The 22024-nt window shown below is 41.3% G+C and overlaps 1 protein-coding gene across 1 annotated transcript; it reads right to left on the minus strand.

Moving 5' to 3' along the window:
- Positions 1-538: 538 nt before the first annotated feature.
- Positions 539-9180, minus strand: LOC127561666 (zinc finger CCCH domain-containing protein 18-like). Its single transcript, XM_051996843.1, is given in 2 exon segments — positions 539-551; positions 6028-9180. Coding segments are annotated over 2 exon segments (2859 nt in total). The 5' UTR covers positions 8874-9180.
- Positions 9181-22024: the final 12844 nt, after the last annotated feature.

Raw genomic sequence — 22024 nt, forward strand, 5'->3', positions numbered from 1 at the left:
ACTCAGCCTAGAAGTATTTTTCTCCTTCTGAGGAGATCCAAACAGGTTAATTTCCAGATGTGCCATAGACTGTGAATGAGTCGCTCCCTAATTTTATGCCATGATGTTTTGGCTGCCAATTCACCCTGTGCTGAGTCAGTCAGGTTATTCCTCAGGGTTGGCTCTTCACTGAACTCTTGTGGCTATGGCAGGATCTGCTCCCTATTCTATTGCTGGACTTCTGGTGGAACTTCCAAGGAAACTTTGAATTTAAATTCAAAGTCATAACTTGGTACCTTCCATCTGCAGATCCTCATTCTCCTAAAAGAACATAGGAAAGCAGAATCTAAGGCACCGTGTGCTGGGGAATACCTGGAGCTAAAGCAGAGACCAGCACTGGCTCCCTCCCCTAGCAGATGTCCAGCCCTTCCTCCTCATTTGGAAAAGGGCAGATGAGCAGAAGTTCTGGCTCAGCTTCTCTGAGTCATTAGTCTTTCTCATTCTTCCACCAACCAGAAGACTTCACAGTGACACGTCATCCCGTATGACTCCTCAGGAGTTACTCAAGCTCTCTGTGGAGAATAGGCAGAGAACACCAGGCAGACTCTACAGGATCCACCACGAAGAAGAAATCCATGCATACTCTAGGCCTGAAAGCTCACTGAGCAGTCCCCATGACATAAAGATAAAAGCACATTTTTCCTGACATCCCCCGGTGGGGAATGATGCATGATTGGAGAAGTAAAAACATAGGGAAAGGGACTGATCCATGATCTCATTGGGAAAGGGAACTCTCGGACGTTCTTCCTACCAATCTAGACTATCCTCTTCTCTATGACTTAGAGTCTTAAAGATTGCCAAGATCATTAAGTGTGGTGTTCTTGTTCTTTAAAATATATATGGTTCTCTCTGGGAGAGGGTTTCTCGGGGAAGTTTTCTGGATGCCACCTTGGTTTTCAGTTAACAGTAATAATCATCCAAAATACAGCCAGGTGCTAAAAGTTCTGATCTTTTATTGACTCCAATATAGCCCGGTTAGTTGAGGTCTATCTCTCTGCTTGGTTCTAAGAGCTCCCTCCAAATGTCTCCAAATCCAAAGGTTTGTCCTTCAGCCTCTGCCTCTGCTTTCTTCAGTCTCCAGCCAGCACAAAGATGAATCTGTCTCTCTTGCCTTCTGAAGTAATTCTCTCCTGGCTCTGGCTCAACTCCAACTCATGGCTTCTTCTGACTTGACTCTCTTCTCTTTGTGTAATTTGGCTAAATTTCCTCCAAGAGTCTCTGTCTGTTTCTTTTATACGAGAGAGGAATTGTGGGATAAGAGAGAGAGGGATTATGGGTTTTCTCACAGAGTGCTCTCTGGACCTAAGAGCTTCAAGGGAGGTGTGAATTCACAAAGTTACAAAGTTTACTTTGTGAATCTGGCATACTTGTGAACTCCAATGAGTAAAGGTGTGAACACAAGCATTGTATCAATTAGTTCTACTTAGTACCTTGTTTCAGGTTCTGGCCCAAAACACCTTCTTGTAAGATCAGATCAATAATCTATCAACTCTAATTAGAGTTAGCAGTTTGTAAAGATTCCAACATCTCCCCCTTTCTTTTGTTTTAGAACATAGGGTGGTCATGACCTCCCTGACTTCTCAAGGAGGTGAGAACCCCCAAAAAAGGTGATCACGCCTTCCCTGACACCTCAGGAAGGGAGATGAAAACACCAAAGGAAATAGGAAGTCAAATCAGATTAGCAGGTTTCTGAAGGGGCTCACTTGAAACAGGTACACATAAATCCATCAATATGGGCCAGAACTTTGAAACAGATATACATGGTATATGTAAATCCATCAATATGGGAGGCATTATACATAATTTACAATAGCACATAGCAATATAACACAGACTAGTAGTAATGTAACAAATAACATGAATCAACCTGAGAATTTACACATGTCCATAAGTCCTAGAAATAGTCCATAAGGAATCCATTGTCCATTAGTTCATGTGGCAGGAATCTAATAATTCCTGTAAGCTCTGAAGTACTGCAATATTCTCATCAACAATTTTTCATCTCAAGGAATCCAATGATTCTTGCTGGTTTTTCAAGAACTAAAACAGTCTCATTGTGTTAGGAAATCCAATGATTCCTGAAGATTTTAAGAATCCTTTTAACAGTCTCATTGTTAGCCATGCTCTTTTAGTGTCAGATGTTTCTTAATTCTCTTTTGAAGTTTCTCTCTTTTTCTGTTTCATCTCAAGAAATCCAATGATTGTTGCTGGTTTTTCAGGAACTGAAAGCTGAAGATTTTAAAGTTCTTTTGACAGTCTCATTGTCAGCCATCTGATTCCTTCTCCACCTGTGGAAATATAAGCAGACCCTCTTCCCCAAGCAGTTAACCTATCTAATTCCCTTCTATTTACCACTTTGGGGATTTCTCCTCATCATCTGGTAATTACATTGGAGCTGTTTGCACTAGATACTGCCTTGTTGTCTTAAAAGGCCTGTATTCTTCCCAACTGTAATCCTGATTGCTTTTCTGTTGGTTGATGACATCAGCGTCCTGAATTTCTAAAGTCTCTCTGGGTGTAACCTCAGCTGCTATCATGCCCCACCTGTCCTTTGATTGATACTTTGGAGCTGGGTCCTGCCTCTCATTTCTCTGGGTCAATATACATTTAGAGGCCCAGTGAAAGCCTCGGTTACATTTTGGACATAGGGTTTTGGGTTTTCTCTCACCCTGTCTTCTCACTCTATCTCTATATCTACAATGAGCTCTCAAATGTCCAACTTTTCCACACTGAAAACATCGACGAGTTTCTCTAGAATTCCTTTGCCAAGAAGGACCTTGTCTTTCCATGTTCATCATAGTTTGTTTATAATAAGCATTTGTGCCCACTGTGGCACAGCGTCTTATGATCGCCTCTAAAGGAGCATCTTTGTCTGGCCCCCATATAATCCTTTTGCAAACCTCATTGGCATTTTTCTTAGCCAAATGTCTAGTCATTATTTCTGTTGCTGCATTGTCTCCAATGGTTCTTATTACAGCTGTTTGCAAATGTCCCACAAAATCTGCAAAAGGTTCATTGGGACCTTGCTCTATTTTTGTGAAAGTATTATTTCCATCTTTCTGTCCAGGGAGAGAATTCCAAGCTTTTATTGCAGCCTTAGAAATTTGCTCATACACTGTTATGGGATAATAAATCTGTTCTGAATTCTCTGCATACTGACCTTCACCTGCTAGTTGGTCAAAAGCAACTTGTACAATAGCTCCTGTTTGCCTGTTGCATTGGGCTTGAATCCTACATAACTCATGATACTCTGAAAGTCACAATAAATTTTGTCCCGGTTCTAGACATGTCTTAGCTATGGATTGCCAGTCATTCGGGGTTAGAATTTCATAAAACAAATTATCTAGTAACATCTTCACATAAGAGGATGTAGCCCCATAAATAGTACAACCCTTTTTCAAATCTTTAATTTTTCCCAAATTAAAAGGAGTGTATTTTCTCTCTTTTTGACCTGAAGAGTCAAGCTTTTCAATCACAGGATATGCATTTATAAAATCAGATATATCTTCTCCTTCATTTTTTGCCTTAATTAATGCTTTTTCTAATCTTGTCAAATTCTGCTTTACAGGAGAAGCTGACTGTGCTTCTGCCTCTCTTCCTCCCCCTTCTTCCTCTACACATGAAGGGTTAATTGAGGGGGGAGGATCATGAGATGTTGAATGATCTAATTCCTCTGCTGTAAAGTATCACACTCAGAATTGTACTTAACTCCATTCTTATCTGATTCTTGCTCCTTTTCAGCTACCATGTTTCCCCGATAATAAGACCTATCCCAAAAATAAGCCCTCCCCTTACTGTGTAAGATTTCTCTAAAATAAGTCCTCCCCTGAAAATAAGCCCTATTGAGATTGCTACTGTAGTGAAGGTGATCCCCTGCACTACACACTACATTACAATACCCTCTGTATGCACCGTACCCCCCCCCACCCATCCCCCGGGTGAAACACACGCCAAGCTCCGAGCTGCATCCAATCAGAGCTGCAGCAGTGAGCGCATCATCCTGTTCTTCCCTAGTGATTTGCTTGCTGGCGCCATTGAGAGCAGTGCCGCAGAGGAGAGCTGAGGTAGGACAACATAAAAACTCGGTATGCAAGCGGGAGTGAGGGGGCATGATAGAGGATAAAAGGGGCATGATGGAGGATAAAAGAAGAACTCAGGGGGCATCATAAAGGATAGAAGGAGCACTCAGAGAGCATGATGGGGTTAAAACATTATTGAGGGGCATGATGGAGTGAAAAGAAGGACTGATGGTCATAATTTTATTATTCTGTCTGTTTTGATCCCCAGAAATGAGTACAAAAAGGAAGAGCTATACTGTTGAGTACAAGAAAGCAATTGTAGAGGAGTCACATGGCAGGAATCTTCCAGTTTTCTGTAAAGAAAAACTTTTGGATCTTCAAATGGTCAGAAAATAGAGAGCAGATTATAATAACCTCAATCAACAGGTGGATGAGGGAAAAGGGAAAAAGCGCACGTCTGGATCAGGTCGGCAACCCTTATATCCTGACTTGGAGATCCTCATTGGTGAATGGATTGCTGACAGGAGAGCAAAGGCCTTGGTTGTGTGCAGGGCTGATATTCAAGCATTCGCCCTTTCAGTGGCACCAGAGTTTGAAATGGTCTCAGAAGGATTCAAAGCATCACAACACTGGTTGGATAGTTTCCTTCAATGGTATGAATTGTCCCTAAGAAGATCAACAACACTATTTAAGCTAGAAGATGCTGAAGTTATTAAACATGCACTTGCATTCAAGTCCTTTATTTATAGGATCGACATTTCCAAGTACCAAACCTGCAATGTGATTGCTATGGATGAAACTGCAGTGTTTATGGGACAAGGATCTCAAACAACAATTCATCACAGGGGTGCAACGTCAATCTACATTCCCACCACTGGCTATGAAAGGACACAGGTCACCTGTGTTTTGGCAATTCTTTTGGATGGAAAGAAAGCCACACCTCTAATCATCAGTAAGGGCAAGAAAGATAAGATTGAACATGTATCAGGCATTTACATTCTTGAAACCGAAAAAGCCTGGTGTACACAAGCCGTTATAAGAAAGTGGGTTGATTTAATGCTGCCACTTGTTATGCGAGGTAACCAAAGAGGTCTGATAATCTGGGATTCAGCCAGCATTCACCGCGCTAAAGAAATGAAGAACTTCCTTGCAGAGAGAAGAATAGATCAAGTAATAATTCCTGCAGGAATGACTGCCTATCTCCACACCCTTGATATTGCAATAAATAAGCCATTCAAGGACCATTTGCGCATGGAAGTCAATGACTACATTGAAAATAGAATGAAAAGAAATCAGTGTGGAAACTTTGTGAAGCCCTGTCTGCAAGAAGTCGTGACTTGGGTGAAGAAGTCATGGGATAAAATGACTGATAGCTGTGGCGCCAAGGCACTACGAGCAGGTTACCTGGACAAGACATGTTCATTTAAAGAGAGCTATATTGCTGGACATGACAGATTGGGTCCACTTCTTCTGAAGGAAATAGAGGCGCAAGACATCCAGAATGGAATTCAGGGTATGGACACTTATGACGATGTTGTTGAAGAAGACGACATGATCATTATTGAATAAAGGTACTTTTATTTGTTCACATTTACCTGTTTATTAAAATTGCTGTCAATGTTCATTAAAATAAGCCCCCCCCCTCCTGAAAATAAGCCCTCTGGTGTTTTTCTGTCCAAAAAAAATAATAAGACAGTGTCTTATTATCGGGGAAACACGGTAGTATAGTTGGCACCTCTCCCTCTTGCACTTTTTTTTTCTTCATTCTAACACTTAAATAATTTCTTATAACCAATTGTATTAAATTGTATGTATAAAGTATATTTTTAGAAATTGAGTTTGGATGAGAATTGTAGAATTCACCTAGCTGTTCTCCCACGAACTTCCACTCATTTGGATCCAAATCTTTTTCTGTAGAGAACCAAGGAGACGTGTGCTGTATAGTTTTTAAAAGATCAACGACAAGGACAATCTGCAAGAGCTCTTGGACTGTGGGGACAGCTGGCGTTTCCTATCTGGTTGAGTCAGAGATGGTTTGGGGTTCTGTCCTCTCTGGCATTCCTGTTAAGGAGAAGAGATTCTCCCACCTGGCTTCCTATCACGAGAACCTCTTCCAGGAGATAGGTTAGCTCGTTTTGCTGGAGGAGAAGTTTGTCTGTCCTTGTCTGATGGTCCATATCTTTTCCTGCTTCCTTTATCAGCTGCCTTATTTAATAATGTCGGTTTGATCTCTTTGTGAGCGCTGAACCCTCCTTGCTGAAGTTGTGGCGGGAGCACTTGTTGGGGAGGTGGTAACTGCTGGGATGATTTACTACTGGCTGCAGGTTTTGTGGATTTGGGAGGCTTTGTGGGAGCCTCCCTTTTCCGCTTCTTTTCTTTAACACTGTCTTCTTTTTTTGACTTTCCTTTCTCCTTCTTCAGCTGGACAGGCGTGGGAGACCGGGAACTGGCCGAGGAAACAGGACTGGCCAGATCAGCATACATGTCCTCTGAATCGGCACTGCGAACAGAACTGCTACTTGACGTGGCATTGGAGATGGAGGACACGCTGCTCTCACTCAGGGACCGGGACTTCCTGGACCCTGATGGGGAGGGAGAAATAGAGGCAGAAGTTGATCGGGAATAGGACCTAGAGAGAGATCTTGACAATGACCTGGATCGGGAACTAGATCCGCTATAGCTACTGGTACTGTCGCTGATGCTGCCGCTGATGGTCCGCCTCCTGGGTGGGGTTCTGGTTGGGCGGTCCTTCCTTCTGGCTTCTCTGTTATCTCCTGGTTTGGTTGGCTCTGCTACAGGTGTAATAGTTTTCGTGGATTGTGGGGGCACGGGAGGGGGAACTGGCTTTTTCAGAGACTTCTCTCCTTTTCCAGCAGGTGGGGCAGGTTCTCCTTTAGTTTTTATAGAAGGTTTGTGTGGGGATGGTGTTGGCGATGGAGAAGAGGAAGATGAAAAAGAACGAGAACTGGAACTGCTGCTTGAGAATGAGCTGTGTCTAGAAGAGCGACTAGAATAGGAGCTGTAGGATGAGGAACTGGACCAGGATCGTGAGGAGCCAGAACTAGAGTATGATGATGAACGAGAAGATGACCTGGAGGAAATGGATGCAGATGCTGATGAGGCAGATGTTTTTCGACGCTTCCGTGCACGGCTTGGAGAAACTGATACACCAAGTTTCTTTTTAGGGGACTTTTTTTTAGGGGATCGTCGCCAAGGATCCTTCCATTCATCTGCTCTTTTCATCTGTGGGCCAGTTAATGTGGTTTCCTTCTTTGGTGGCTCAGATTGACGGCTTGGTGGTTGAGGGAATCTAGGTTTTGGGTTTTCTTTTTCTTTTTCTCTGTCCCGGTCTCTGTGCTGCCTGTCTTTTTCATCTAGCTTGGCTCGTTCTCGTGCCCACTCCTCTTTCCTTCGTTGGCGTTTTTGGTCCCGTCGTCTTTCTCTCTCTCGCTCTCTCTCCCTTTGCCGCCGTTCCCTTTCTCGGTCTCTCTCACGTTTCCGTTCCCGTTCTCTCTGTCTATTTTCTCTCTCTCGTTCCTTTTCCCTCTGTCGATAATTATGATATGGTTTAGTTTCTGTATATTGCACTCTGAAGTTCTCATATTGTCCACCACGCCAAAATCGTTCTATTTTATAATCATAATAAGGATCTGAAGATGGTTCAAGTGCTGTATCTCTGACATCTCTAGTAATCCGATAATTCCATTCTCTGAAAAATTCACTTTCTTTGTCAAATTCTAGCTCATCTTCTCCAATGGTCACTGTAAACCTTTTTTCTTCAAAATCAGGTTCCTGTTCTTTGCGAATGGTTGCCTTTTTTAAAACCTCCTTTGCATGCCGGAGTCCTCTCTCCCAGGCACTCTCTGTTGGGGGTTCTGGAGGTGGTGGAGGCAGAATTTCATCAACAACTGGTCCACCCCAAGGATTGGCTGGCATCAATGGATGAGGTCCAACAGGTGGTGCACCATTGGGTGGAAAAGGGTCTGGTTTTGTGATCAAAGAATAATTTCCTTTGTCATTCACTCCAGGATGGATAAACCTACAATTCATCCCCCATGTACAATGACCGTTTCTTTCTGAAGGCTGCTCCGCTTTGAAATCCATGCCGAGAATGTTTCTGTTGCATCCTGTTGAAAGGGGGAACCCACCTTTCATAAAGAATCGGCAGATGGGACGAGGCCTCACCTTCCTATCACTAGGATCCTTTACTTCTCCTTCTTCCAGATCATCATCATCAATTTCTCCATCATCTTCCTCTCTTTTTTTCTCCTTAAGAGATTCTGGGTGTTCTTTTTCCTCCCCATTTTTACCACTGGATTTCTCTTCTTCCTCTGGAGTACCTTTTCCTTTCTCATCCTCATCTTCTCCACCAGCCTTCTCAGCCTCATCCTCTTGAGCAGTAGTTGTGGGTTCCTCAGGAACCTCCTCATCATAATCTAATTCATGTTCATCCAGTTCTCTAGTGACTGAAGAGGCTTTATCTCTAAGATCATTTGTCTTGTCTTCCTCCTCCACCTTCTCCTCCCAACATGGAGAGTTCTTACGATCTCTGCTCTGATCATTATTATCAGAGTCCTGAGATTTGGTTTCACTTAATCGGTCCTCCTCATGTGAATGATTTTCCTCTTCACCCTGACTCAACGTCCTTGCTGCATCTTCTTCCTCTTCCTCCAAATCAGTGCCCTTCCCACCCTCTCCATCCAACTCACGATCAGACCCACTTTCTTTCAGAATGTCATCATCTGCGAGCTCTTGCTGTTCTTTCTCTGGAGATCCAGGATCTCGATCAGGGCTCTCACACACATCCATCAGCATCCTCTGGTCCTAATTTCTGAGTTGAGGAGTCTTTTCCACTGGATCAGGATCAGAGGCTTTTCCACTTGAATCAGGATCGGAGCTTTTCCACTGAAATCCACTGAGGGGTCTGTCAGTCCCTGTTCGGGTGCCAAAATGTGGTGTTCTTGTTCTTTAAAATATATTTGGTTCTCTCTGGGAGAGGGTTTCTCCGGGAGGTTTTCTGAATGCCACCTTGGTTTTCAGTTAACAGTAATAATCATCCAAAATGCAGCCAGGTGCTAAAAGTTCTGATCTTTTATTGCCTCCAATACAGCCCGATTAGTTGAGGTCTATCTCTCTGCTTGGTTCCAAGACCTCCGAAGGTCTCCAAATCCAAAGGTTTGTCCTTCAGCCTCTGCCTCTGTTTTCTTCAGCCTCCAGCCAGCACAAAGATGAATCTGTCTCTCTTGCCTTCCGAAGTAATTCTCTCCTGGCTCTGGCTCAACTCCAACTCGTGGCTTCTTCTGACTTGACTCTCTTCTCTTCATGTAATTTGGCTGAATTTCCTCCGAGAGTCTCTGTCTGTTTCTTTTATACAAGGGATATGAGAGAGAGGGATTATGGGTTTTCTCCCAAAGTGCTCTCTGGACCTAAGAGCTTCAAGGGAGGTGTGAACTCACAGTTACAAAGTTTACTTTGTGAATCTGGCATACTTGTGAACTCCAACGAGTAAAGGTGTGAACACAAGCATTGTATCAATTAGTTCTACTTAGTACCTTGTTTCAGGTTCTGGCCCAAAACATTTTCTTGTAAGATCAGACCAATAATCTACCAACTCTAATGAGTTAGCAGTTTGTAAAGATTTCAACAATTAAGAAGTTAGGTGACTTATCAAAGGTCACACAGTCCTAGACAGGACTCCAACCCCAGCTTTCCTGGCTTGGAGATTTGTTTTCTACCCACTACACTGTGATACCTTTGCCTGTCTCTCTAGAGAGAGCCAAGGAGGTAAAGAGAGATGGAGAAAGAGACAGAAACAGAGACAGAGACAATGAGGGACAGATAGAAAGAGATAGAAATAGAAAGACTGAGATAGAAAGACACACAGAAAGAGACATAAAATATAGAGAGAGATCCATAAACAAAGAAGTAAAGTCATCATGGTATAGTGAATAGACAGCAATAAAGATAGACAAATAGATATCAATATTTATAATTTAAAAAGAAATACGGAGATAGATGTTTATATATGTTATTGTTTGTCCTTTGTTCTTGAAGAGAATCATGACTCAGGTAGGTGATATCATGCTGTACAGGTAAATTAGATTTAAGTGAGAAGGACTGTGGAAAGTCACCATCTTACTTTCTCCTCCAGAGCCATCTGGATGCAGTGGCAAAATATGAATCAGGATGACTGGAGATGGCCCTGGAAATAAATACAAGGGGAGTGTCTCCATCCAAAATATATACAAAGTAGCTACCCCCTAATTTAATGAGACAGAGGACACTAACCTCAGGGAGTAGATAAGAGTGGCTCCTTCACTTAATGAAGTCTATGAGATAAAGGTGAGGAGCCCGGGTGTTCCAAATAACTTTGGGTTCTGACCATGGCCAAGCACAGAGGCAGGAGCTTAACCACAGCGAGACCACTTTTAGTGTTTCCACTGCTATGAAATTCATGCATTGAGACCATTATCCACCCTTACCCAGGAACAATGAGTGCTGGAAGCTACCTCAGTCTGTCCCTTAGCTGAGCCCTACTGACTTAATGACTGAATGAAACGCAATCTTAAGGGGCCTCAGGGGTCCATTTCCAACTCAGAGATTTTGGTTTTGAAGAATACCTTAGAGTGAATTTTATTGAGTTATCACTAGATTGAAAAACCCTCTTCTAACCCCAGCCTGCTCCTTGGGGTGAGCTTCAGAGTCTCTGAGTCTCAGAGAAGCTCAGAAAAAGACTATTGTGGTGGTGAGTTGGGGAAAGGGGAACCAGGAAGACCAAGCTTAGAACATTCTGGTACTCCTTTAAAGCAAAGGTTCTAAACTTGGGATCTAGGAATATGTTTATTTAGTATTTTGATGACTCATTTTCAATATAGTTTCTTTCCTTTGTGACAACATGTATGTTATTTTATGCATTTACAATAATTACTCTTAAAAGGGGCTTTTAACCCTTTCCTGAACCTTGTCAGACCTTTCAGGGCTGCTCTTGTTATCAGAACTTTCTCAGAATGAGAACAGGATTGCCTCCAAATGTCTTTGTTTTATAAACCAGGAATAAATATGATTGTAAATGAATTCATTTTTAAGTGGTTGAATATCTTCACAAAGATACTCTCAGGAACCATTTGATGTAGATCCCTAAGAGATCAGGCTGTCCAGCCTCCTCCTTTCAAGAGGGAAAAAACCAGTATCAGAGAGGATTGACACAGGCAGGCAAAATTTAACAAGTAACAATAATAATGATAGTAACTAGTTCTTACATAGCACTTTAAGGTTTACAAAACACTTTGCAAATAGTCTATGTCTCCAAGGTGCTATTATACATTTTACATTTATTTCCCATTTTACAAACTAGCAGAGTCAGGGCTCAGAGCATAACCAAGCCAGTGTTCCTGGATAACCAGGCTAGATCAGGGTATCAGAGTTGATTTTTAGAGGTTAAAATTGATTTTTTTAAAAAAATGATAATATGGTGTGATAAGAGAATCTTTTTTTGTATTGGTTTTAAAGCTGTTGTTTTTATGAGTCACATGACTAGCTGCAGCTTGCAGAGTTTCTCTAATCTTTCACTTTACCTCTGTTAATGAATTGACTCTAGGGCAGACAGGTAGTACAATGGATAGACTCACCTTCCTGAATTCAAATCTGGAAACTACTGAACAACAATAACAAGTGATAAAAGAATTTCCGGCTCAGATTTATTATTTCTATTTGCTTAAGATAAAAAATGTCACATAACTAGATATAAATCTGATGTTAGTGGTTAGTTTGCAGATTCCAGCTTAATTCTTAGTGTTTACTGACTAGTGGTGTGTAGGATATATTCAAGGAAGTCTAGTGCCTCTGGTGTGAGAGTTGCCAAGTCCTTTCAGGATCTCTTTCCACCTTTGGTATTCCCCTGATCGGCTTAATTCTCACCTGTGGGTCCAACAAGCTCTAGTATGTACAATGGCTAAATCCCAGCAAATCACTTTGGCAGATGGGCTAAACCAGATTGAGAATAATGGAGGAGCATCAAACCCATTGGTTAAGTCAGGGAAGTGTCTACCCTACACATATGAAGGCTCCCCCTGGTGAAATGGGCAGATGAGAGCAGTGTATTCCAACTTTCATGAAAGTAGCTGAAGTAGGTGCTAAGGAGCGTTTAGAGATATCAAGGTCATCCATCTTGAACCAATTGTCTAGACTCTGTCCTACCACTAGACAGTAACAACTCACGAAGAGAAAGTGAGACTGACAACTTTGTGCAACTCTGTCTCACTGAAATCCAATTTATGAAGAAATCGAAGATACCACCAGTAACTTTTTACCATTTTTGCCTTGTGCAGGTAAATGATGAAGCAGTGGGTGCATGCCCAGGAGCTGTAGTCACAACCCTGCCCACAGATGACCCAAGCCATAGGGTTGTCTTTTCATTGGAAGCAGCAGTGGGATTCAGCAGCCACCTGGGTGAGTGAGCAGCCTTTTTAAGGACCACCCTGCTCACCTCATGGGATGAGGAAGAGAAAGAAAAGGTGTCCTAAAAGTCTGCTTCCTCAATCCTGACCTGATTACTCTGGCAGATAGGGATCCCACTTTGTGGTCAAAACACACCAAAAAATGTACAAAAACTTCTGCTGAGATGATTCTGCTCACCATCAATACATGGAATGTGCACATACAGAGACAACACAAAATCCAGTACACGTAAAGGATGAACAGCTCTTGTTGCAAGAGAACTTGGCAGATGTCACATCCAAATTACAGCCCTAAATGAAACAAGGCTACCCTACTGAAGCTAGAGCAAGATACACATTTTTCTGGAGTAGTTACAGCAACAGCAAAGGGGAGCACCATGAAGCTTCTATAGCCATCAAACTAATCTAGAAAACAAGTTTTTCTGCCTACCAAAAGGACTGAACAACAGACTCGCACAATGGGATTGCCACTTTAGAAAAAATGCCACCATCAACATCAGTCATTCTGTTCTCACCATGACAAAGAGGTCAAAGAAGAATTTCATGAAGACCTGGAGACTCTTATCATCAGTGTATCAAAAGAGGACAAGCTGATAATTCTGGGTAATTTTAATGCTAGTGTCAACTCAGACTACCAGAATATGGCAAGAAGTCCTTGAGAACAATGGAACAGGAAACAGCAATAGCAATGGTCATTACTGAAGACTTGCACATCTCATGACCTTCTCATCATCAACCATCAAATGGAAATCTTCCATTTACCTAAATGTAGTAACATGGCATACATGCACCCTCATAACAAGCATTGGTATTTAATAGGCTATATATATATACAAATAAGGCAATGTGTGGTGCAGAGTGCTGGACCGACATAAACTTATCTTCTCCAAGCAAAATATTCATTCAACAAAAGCTGTGGCTTCAAGACAAGGTGGCTACCAGAAGACTTATTATCAACTGATTAGAGCCAGTTCATTGCTAACTTGGAGAGACAGTTGAGCCAACACAAGGTTGGCAACAGTGAAGCAGAAAAGGAGAAGGCAGCTTTCAGAGATTTGGTGTACAGAGCTGGATTTACTCATTTGGGTCAGAACACTCACAAACATCAAGGTTGGTTTAATGAAAATGATGGGGAAATTCAGAAGCTGCTCAATGAAAAGCAAGAACTCCACAGAGTTTTCCAGCAAGATAGTTGACCTATCTCTAAGAAGGCAGCATTCAACTTCACCAAAAGTAAAACATAAACTAAGCTTAAAGAGATGCAGGGTGTGAACTCCAGTGAGTAAAGGTGTAAACACAAGCATTGTATTAATTAGTTCTACTTAGTACCTTGTTTCAGGTTCTGGCCCAAAACATCTTCTTGTAAGAGCAGATCAATTCTAATGAGTTAGCAGTTTATAAAGATTCCAACAGTTCTTGGCAGATGCAATTCATTTTTACACTGATAGGAGCAATCCAAAGCACTTTTATGATGTCCTAAAGGCTATTTATGAACCAAAAACATATGGTGCATCTGATAGAACCACACTGATTAATGATCATGATCTCAGAGAGATGAGTTAAATACTCCCATAGTGTTCTCAACAGACCATCATTAACCAATGCTGTAGTCTTTGATTGTTTACCTCAGGATGAAGTCAATCTTTCTCTAATCAAATTTCCAAATGAAGATGTTTTGAATGCCATTAAGTTTCTCCCTTGTGGCAAAGTGACCAGCAAAGCAATTGATTCTATTACAATTGAGATTTTACAAGGTTACTCATACAAAAATTAACCAAAATTTTCCAGGTTCTGTGGCAAGAGGAGATTATCCCCAGGAGTTCAAGGACAATGGCATTGTCTTGTCTATAAAGATAAAGGAAATATATTTTCCTGTGACATTATAGAGGAAGAGGTCTCTCTCTCTCTCTCTCTCTCTCTCTTTCTCTCTCTCTCTCAGTCATTGCTGGCAAGATCTTTCTAGAGTCCTCCTTAATAAGCTGACACATATCTGGAAGATGATCATCTATCTGAAAGCCAGTGTGGCTTCAGAAAGGGCTGAGAAACACTCAATATGGCGTTTGTTGTCTGACATCTCCAGGAGAAATGCCAGCAGCAGAACAGAGATCCATACACAACTTTCATTGATCTAACCAAGGTCTTTTGACACTATCAATCATGAAATCTTTATGGGAAATTATTTGAAATTTGGCTGCCCAGAGAAGTTCAACAATATTGTGTGTCAATTTCATGACAGCACACTTGCCAAGTCATGGATGATACGTGATTCCTTCATGCTTTCCCAGTCACCGATGGGGTGAAACAACACTGTGTACTTGCTCACAAGCTTCGGTATGATGTTTTCAGGTCTGTTGTCAGATGCCTTCACATCAAGGTCAGCTATCTCATTGATGGTAAATACTTAATTTGAAAATTCTACAAGCCAAGACTAAAATGAAGGTAGAGTTGGTGCATGATTTTTGCATTCACAGATGATTATGCATTCAATGAACCCACTGAAGTTGAGATGAGACATCGATTCTCTGCTGCTTGTGCTGAATTTGGCCTACAGTTAAAGCCAAGAAACACAGGTATGCCTTTGGCCAGTGTTACACCATCCATCTGTGGAACCATGGGTTACAGCAAATGGAGAAGTTTTGAATACCATGACTAAATCCATTTATTTTAGCAGAATGCTTTTTTTTTATCTAGTCTAATTCTTTTTTAATGTTTTTTTTAATTTTTCCAAATACATGTAAAGATGGTTTTCCACATTCATTTTTGTAAAACTACATGTTCCAAATTTTTCTCCCTGCCTTTCTTATCTCCTCCCTCTCCTAGATAGCAAACAATCTGATAAAGACTTTTTTAATATATTCTTTTAATATATTTTCATATTTGTCACATTGTGCAAGAAAAATCAGATCAAAAGGGGGGAAAGCATTAGAAAAACAAAGAAGCAACAACAACATAAAACACTGCTTCAGTCTACATTCAGACTCCATGGTTCTCTCTTTGGATGTGGATGGCATTTTCCATCCCCAGTACATTGGGATTATTTGGCAGCATAATTCCAAGGGCAATGAGGTTGGCATGTATATTGCCAGAGTGAGCTCAGTGCTTAGGAAGCTACAAAGGAAAATGTGGAAAAGAAGAAGTATTAGACCCAAAAGAAGGCCTCCAGAGTCATTGTACTGACCTCATTGTCGTACACCACTGAAACCTGGACAGTCTCCCAGCTTCATTCCAGGAAGCTGAATCGCTTCCATTTGAATTGTCTTAGGAAGATTCTGAAGATCTCCTGGCAGTATAAGATACCAGACTCTAAGGTCCTTTCTCTATATAAACCACTGAGCATTCAAGCTCTATTACAGAGAGTGCCTCCTCTTCCAGTATCATCTTCTCTTCTTCCTTTTTCCCTAAAATCCTATCCTCCTCCTTTTCATTTTTTCATCCATTAGAGGGATAACTCTGTCTTATTTCTTGTGTAGAAGCTCCCAAGTATAGCAAGATTGGCCCCCAACACATGGCATGGGAATGACTTTGGGTGACTCAAAGAGAGGTAGACTGGATATCTTTAGCTTCTCCCTCACCCCTTGCTCTAGAATAACCAGGAGAGGAAGCAGGAGGGCAGGGGTAAAGAGGGAATACCATGCTAGAAATCCATTTTTCTGCTCCTGTAAAGATTGTTGGTCTAGTGGGTGTGATCAAACTCATGCTAACTTTTGATCTGTTTCAATATTGGGGGAGAAGACAATCCTAATTTTATATCGAATATTTTACTCCCTCCCCCTTTGCATCTCTCACCTCCAGCACAGGGACTTGATCTTCAGCAAAGGAGAGAGAGCAAGGCCAATATAATGTTTGCATCCTCAGCTTAGCACAATACTGGGAACGAAGCATGAGCTTAAATGAATGCTTGTTATTTTATTCTCTCTACTTTTAAAACATATGAGGTTTCCACTGTAAGATTTATTTTGACTTCACATGACTGCATCTCATGGTACAAAAAAAAGAACACTGACCATTTACATGATGTCTGTGGAGTACTGAGGTGGGATTTGGGACATTGCTTCTGTGAATCAACAAGCACCTATTAAGCACTTCCTGTGTTCCAGGAACTGAGCTATGCTCTAGGAATACAAAGAAAGGCAAAAGACATCCATTTCCTGCTGTCTAGGAGCCTACAATTTAAATACAGAGAAATCACTGTCACTAGAAGGAGGGGCTGAGTTTAAAATTCATAAAAAGGAAACAGAAGATTTCTATTTGATCTGGAGTTTATTGAGTAGTAGGCTGCCATACTGCCATGGCAGGATCTTTCCTGCCATTAGGAAGATCTTTTTGGCAGCTGATTGGAAGAGAGGTATCCTGGGGAGTTTCCTCCTCCCCAAGCTGCCCTAGATGGTTTTTGAGGCTTTTCATAGAAAACCCAAGAAAGAAAAATGTTCCTTTCCCTGTAGCTAATGTGTGTTTAAGATCAGTTCTGATCAATCTACCCTGAGGAGGGGGAGGAAGAGGAGGAGAAACAGGAGGAGAAAAGAAAAAGATGAAGAGAGAGTAGGAATAGAAAGAAAAAAGAAAAAGGAAGCGTAGGAAGAAGAGAATGAGGAAGAAGAGAAGGGGGAAGAAGGAGAATGGGAAAAGGAAGGAAGAGGAAGAAGGGAAGAAACAAAAGCAGGCGAAGTAGAATACGAAAGCCAGCCTCTGAAGAGCAGGAGAAGGTGCTACAGCTTGTCTGCACTCTCCCTGCCCCTTGTCAAGTCTTCTCCTCTTTTTATTCCCTTTCTACCAGATTCCCAGTGCTCTGCCAGTCTCTGATCAATCAATCAACAAGCACTTATTAAGTCTTTAATATGTGTTAAGCCCTGGAGATAGAAAGAAAACCAAAAAGCCAGGCCAGACCTCTGGAGGCTGGTGTTCTGGGGAAAGAGGGGAAATGGGCAAGCAATATATACACAAGTTAATGATTTTAATAGCTTAAAACTGTGTGAAGGCTTTTGCAACACCTTACACACAGTGTAAATGAGAGGCAATCCCATGGGAAAGTCACTTAGTGATGGAAAACTCTAACATCGTAAAGGAGCCTGAAGAGCATTGGATAAATGCAGAATAAGTTCTTTCTCCTTCCAAATGCATTTGCATTTTTAAAAAGGAAAAAGGAGAGAGCAATGATTAACTTGAACCAATAATGGAAAGGGAAGCAGTGAGAGGATGGATCCATTTTGGGAAATGGGACAGTTCCTTTCCATTGTCCCAAAGGAACCCCCCCTGCTGAGCCTTGGGCCAAGATTGTATGGTCTATGGTGCATGTGGTCAATCCTCTGTCTTCACTCCTTCAATATCTGGGAGCCCTTGATGGTATTGAGAAGCTAAACAGATAGTCTGCCCTTCTTTCTCCTTTCCTGATGCTAAGACTTTTTCTTCCCAGAAAGCCAAAGAAAAGCTCTTTGTCTATAGAACCAAACTAATGACAAGCAATGTCATGCTTGAAAGAACCCTGCAACAATCCATCAGTTGGGTGGCTTCCTATTTAATAGCTTCCGGATGGCTTCCAGACATGTTGACGGAAGGAGGCATCCTAACTCCAGTTCCACTGATGGAGAACAGAGTGGGAAAGCCTTGCAGCAGCAACAGCTTAAACATTTGCTGAGAATTCTGGGACTTAGAGATTAGGCTTATTTTCCTAGCCAAAGACTGATAGATTACAAGGCTCAGGTTAAAATATATGAGTCCATCAGCTCCACAGAAAACTTAAACAAGGAGAACACTGACGATAAGTAAGGCCAGTGTCTCCAGAAGAAGCAACAGCATTGATAACTGGGGTTGGTAAGAGGATGGTGAAAGATGCCTGTTTATCTGTGGCTCCTGGAGGGTCAGGGAATGGGGTAAGAAAGAGAAACAAGGACAAACAGAGAAGCAGAAAACAATGGAGAGCACAGGGCTACCTGGAGAGCCACAAGACTACAACAATTATCAGGATTGTAGACTAAGGGTAGAGCAAGCTACCAATAACATTGGGATCTCTCCCCATTTGCTCAGACTTATGGAGAATTTTTCTATCATTCACTTCTATCATTTCAAAGAGATGTTAGTTTCCTAAGTTACCAAAAAAAGGTGGCCCAAGTAGGCAAAACAGAAGAAGAAATCTAACTGTATGGCTCTCTTTATAGAGTGAGAAATAAGAGCTGGTAGGAAAAAAAAACATATTTCCTTAAATTACCCAGTTGGGCTTATGATGAACCAAGCCAAGGTATGACTCAGAAAAGTTTTTTAATTATTTTTTAACTTTTCACTTGGACTTCTGTGATTTTCATCTCTATCCTGCCTTCTCAAAGGATGGATGGATTTAATTGTAGAATCCCGATTTAATGAATTCTTGGAATATAACAGAAATCCAGCCCTAGTCCACAGTACCTCAGGGCTGTCAGGGTTTTCAGAGGCCATTTAGTCCTATCCATTTCTGAGCTTCAATCCCTTTCCACCCCATTCTAGGGTGGTGGCAGCCCTAAATGCGTGCTTGCTAGAAGCATACTGAATAATGGGGGTTTAATTCATAATGTAGTAGATAAAAACTTGGAATCAGGAAGACATAGATTCACTAACTGTATGATCCTGGGCAAATCAGTCACCCTCTATGAGCTCAGTTTCCCTATGAGGATGAAATAGCACCTACATCACAGAATTATGATCAAATGAAGTAATGTTTGCCAAAGGCTTGACAGGACAAACTATGGCCACCTAATTAGTGAGCATCAGAGGTGAACTCTGAGCTCTGGTGTTCCTGGTCCCAAGCTTTCTACAGTCAGTCTGCTGACCCTGCCTGCCTTTTGTGTGATGATGAAAAGCTCAGAGACTTAAAATTCATGTGACCTTTAAAATTTTTCTTTCAGGAGTATACAAATGTGAGTTGTCACTATTATGTTTTGACTTAAATTAGGAGAGAGAAATTTTAGTGGCCAGAGAAGAAATAAATAATGAAGAAAATCAGAGTCAAGCTTCCAACTCTACTTTTTTCCCCTAACGGCACCTCTTTAAGGTTCTCAGACATTGCTGCTAGTGATAAAAGAAAAATATTGTCTTGGAAAGGAGCTGACTCAGAGATCATGTAGCAGTGGATATCCTCATTTGGCCAACAAAGGAAAGGTTGTCAGACCTGTCTGGGAAGATGCTTGTTTTGTGTGAGAAGAAAAGAAGCCAAGAAATAAATGTGGGGAGAATATAGAAAGAAACAATATAGAGTTCTGAGCTAACAAATTGATTTTGTTTCCTTCCTTATCAGAGGCCTCTTCTCAATCCTCAGCTCATTCTGTAGCCCAGGACTCCTTACATGAATCATTAGCAAGCCTAGTTCTCAACCATTGCAGAAGGGATCAATTTTGAGCTTCAGAACTGTGAGTTCCTTTAGATTTGCGGGGGTATGTTAATAGCTTATCTTCCCACTCTTTAATTTCTCACTGATAAGGAATCTTTTATTTTTCCTAAAACCACCTTGAAGATAGTTAAGAAGGTACTCTTTGTTATGTGAGCAGCAGCTGTCTACAATTTCAACAGGAATGGAATGGAAAAGTACCTGGTTTTTCTAAAAAATCTCCTTAAAATTGAAAAAAAGAATTGAAGAGAAATTGAAAGAAAAAAAAGGGAGAAGGATAAATGCTGGTGAGTGGAAGCAGGGAGATCTGAGTAAGTTCAGAAAGACACAAAACACCCTAAAGCAAGGATTCTCAACCTAGAGAATGTGTACTTGTGTGTGTGTGTGTGTCTGTCTGTCTACAAATAACATTTCAATATAATTGGTTTCCTTTATAATCCTAAACATTTTCTTTTTCACATTTACAAACATTATTCTGAGAAGGGATTCCCAGAATTCATTAGTCTGCTAAAATATGCCCATGACATGAACAAATGTTAAGAACCCTGAATCCAAGGCTTAGTTATATCCATGGAGCTGGATCACAATGGCTCCCACAGAGCTTAACACACCACAATAGCTCCCATGATCTCCAGAATCAAAGGTAGAAGTGTCTCTTAGACATTTGAAGCTAACCTGGCTCCTTCCTGCCTTCCATTCTCTTTATCTTCCTCCATGTATTCCTTGACTTAACTACAATGGTCTATACTCTCCTCCATCTCTTATTTCTTCTTCCACGCTTTAGCACTGGAATATTCCCGCCCCCCTTAGATTCCCTGGTTTCCTTCAAGTCTCACCTCACCCTCCCCTTCTTCAAGGGCTTTTTCTATTCTCTAGCAGTTAATATCGTCCCATCAGATATTACCTTCAATATGCTCTGGGCAGAATTTGTATATGTCTAATTATTTACATATTGGATCTCCCAATTAGACTGGAAGCTTTTTTGAAGTCAGAAGCTGTTTTTACTTTTTGTTTCCCCATAGTTTAGCAGTGTCTGACATGTAGTACACACTTAATAAATAATAGCTGATTGACTGGCTCCAATTAGACTCACATCTCCAAACCTTTGGCCATTTTTCTATCACCATAAATCTTGAAAATTTTGACAAATCCATTCATTCAATTTGAACATCCCCTAGCATCCCTTCCTCCTAGGCACTGTGCTTGGCTATGGAACATACAAAGAAGAGAATCCTGTAGAAACAATCTGCTAGGTCACAATGACAGACAAAGATGTAACAGAGTCCCTCTCTCAACAAGCTGACTACATATACAAGTAAATACAATGCAGATTTGAACATCAGAACATGAAAATGTAAAGTGTCTTAAAATCAAAGAAATTATGAAATACCGTTCTTTTAAAGTCTAGGTTACTTGCCAATTAATAAGTACTTACTGTTTGTCAGGCACTGTACTAGGTCCTGAGGAATACCAGTACAAAAATAAAATGATCCTACTCTTCAAAGAGCTTCTATTCTAATCAAGGAGATAAGATTTGACATTATGCCTCAGTTTCCCCAATTATCTATCAACGTTTCCATCATTTTTACTTTGCCATATATATTCTCTTTATTGCTCAGAATACTCATTTCCTCTCCTTTTAAAGATAAAATGGTCAGCAATTAATCAAGAATTTATCAAGGACTCTTGATTCTTCCAACTAATGTTCCAATATAGGAGGGAGAGAGGGAAGCAAAAAGGAAGGAAAGGAAGAAAGGAAGGAAGGAAGGAAGACCGCTTAGTAGCCACACAACCCATGATGTATTTAGTCTTATACGGCCAGCTCACACCGCAACAAACATTTGAGTAAGCAAAGAGATTCTCAGTTCGATAAAAATGGCAAGAATTCAAATGTGGGCTAGAGAAACACGAGGCTCCTCCACTCTCCAATTCTTCATCAGAGATACCAGTCATAGACGGGTTCAGCAGTCAAGGCCAATCCATACCCATCAGCTTGGTTCCCAAGCCCCCGAAGCTCTTTATCAGGTAATTAGGACCTTGATTCCCTTTCCTGAGTTCTACACAATAAGGTCAAAGAATCTTGGAGTACTCACTAAGCTCTCCCTACTTTGTGACGGCCTTTAATAATTCAGCTTGCTCAAGCCACTCAGGTCAATAAC

The sequence above is a fragment of the Antechinus flavipes genome, chromosome 4, assembly GCF_016432865.1.
Source record: "Antechinus flavipes isolate AdamAnt ecotype Samford, QLD, Australia chromosome 4, AdamAnt_v2, whole genome shotgun sequence".
NCBI lineage: Eukaryota > Metazoa > Chordata > Mammalia > Dasyuromorphia > Dasyuridae > Antechinus > Antechinus flavipes.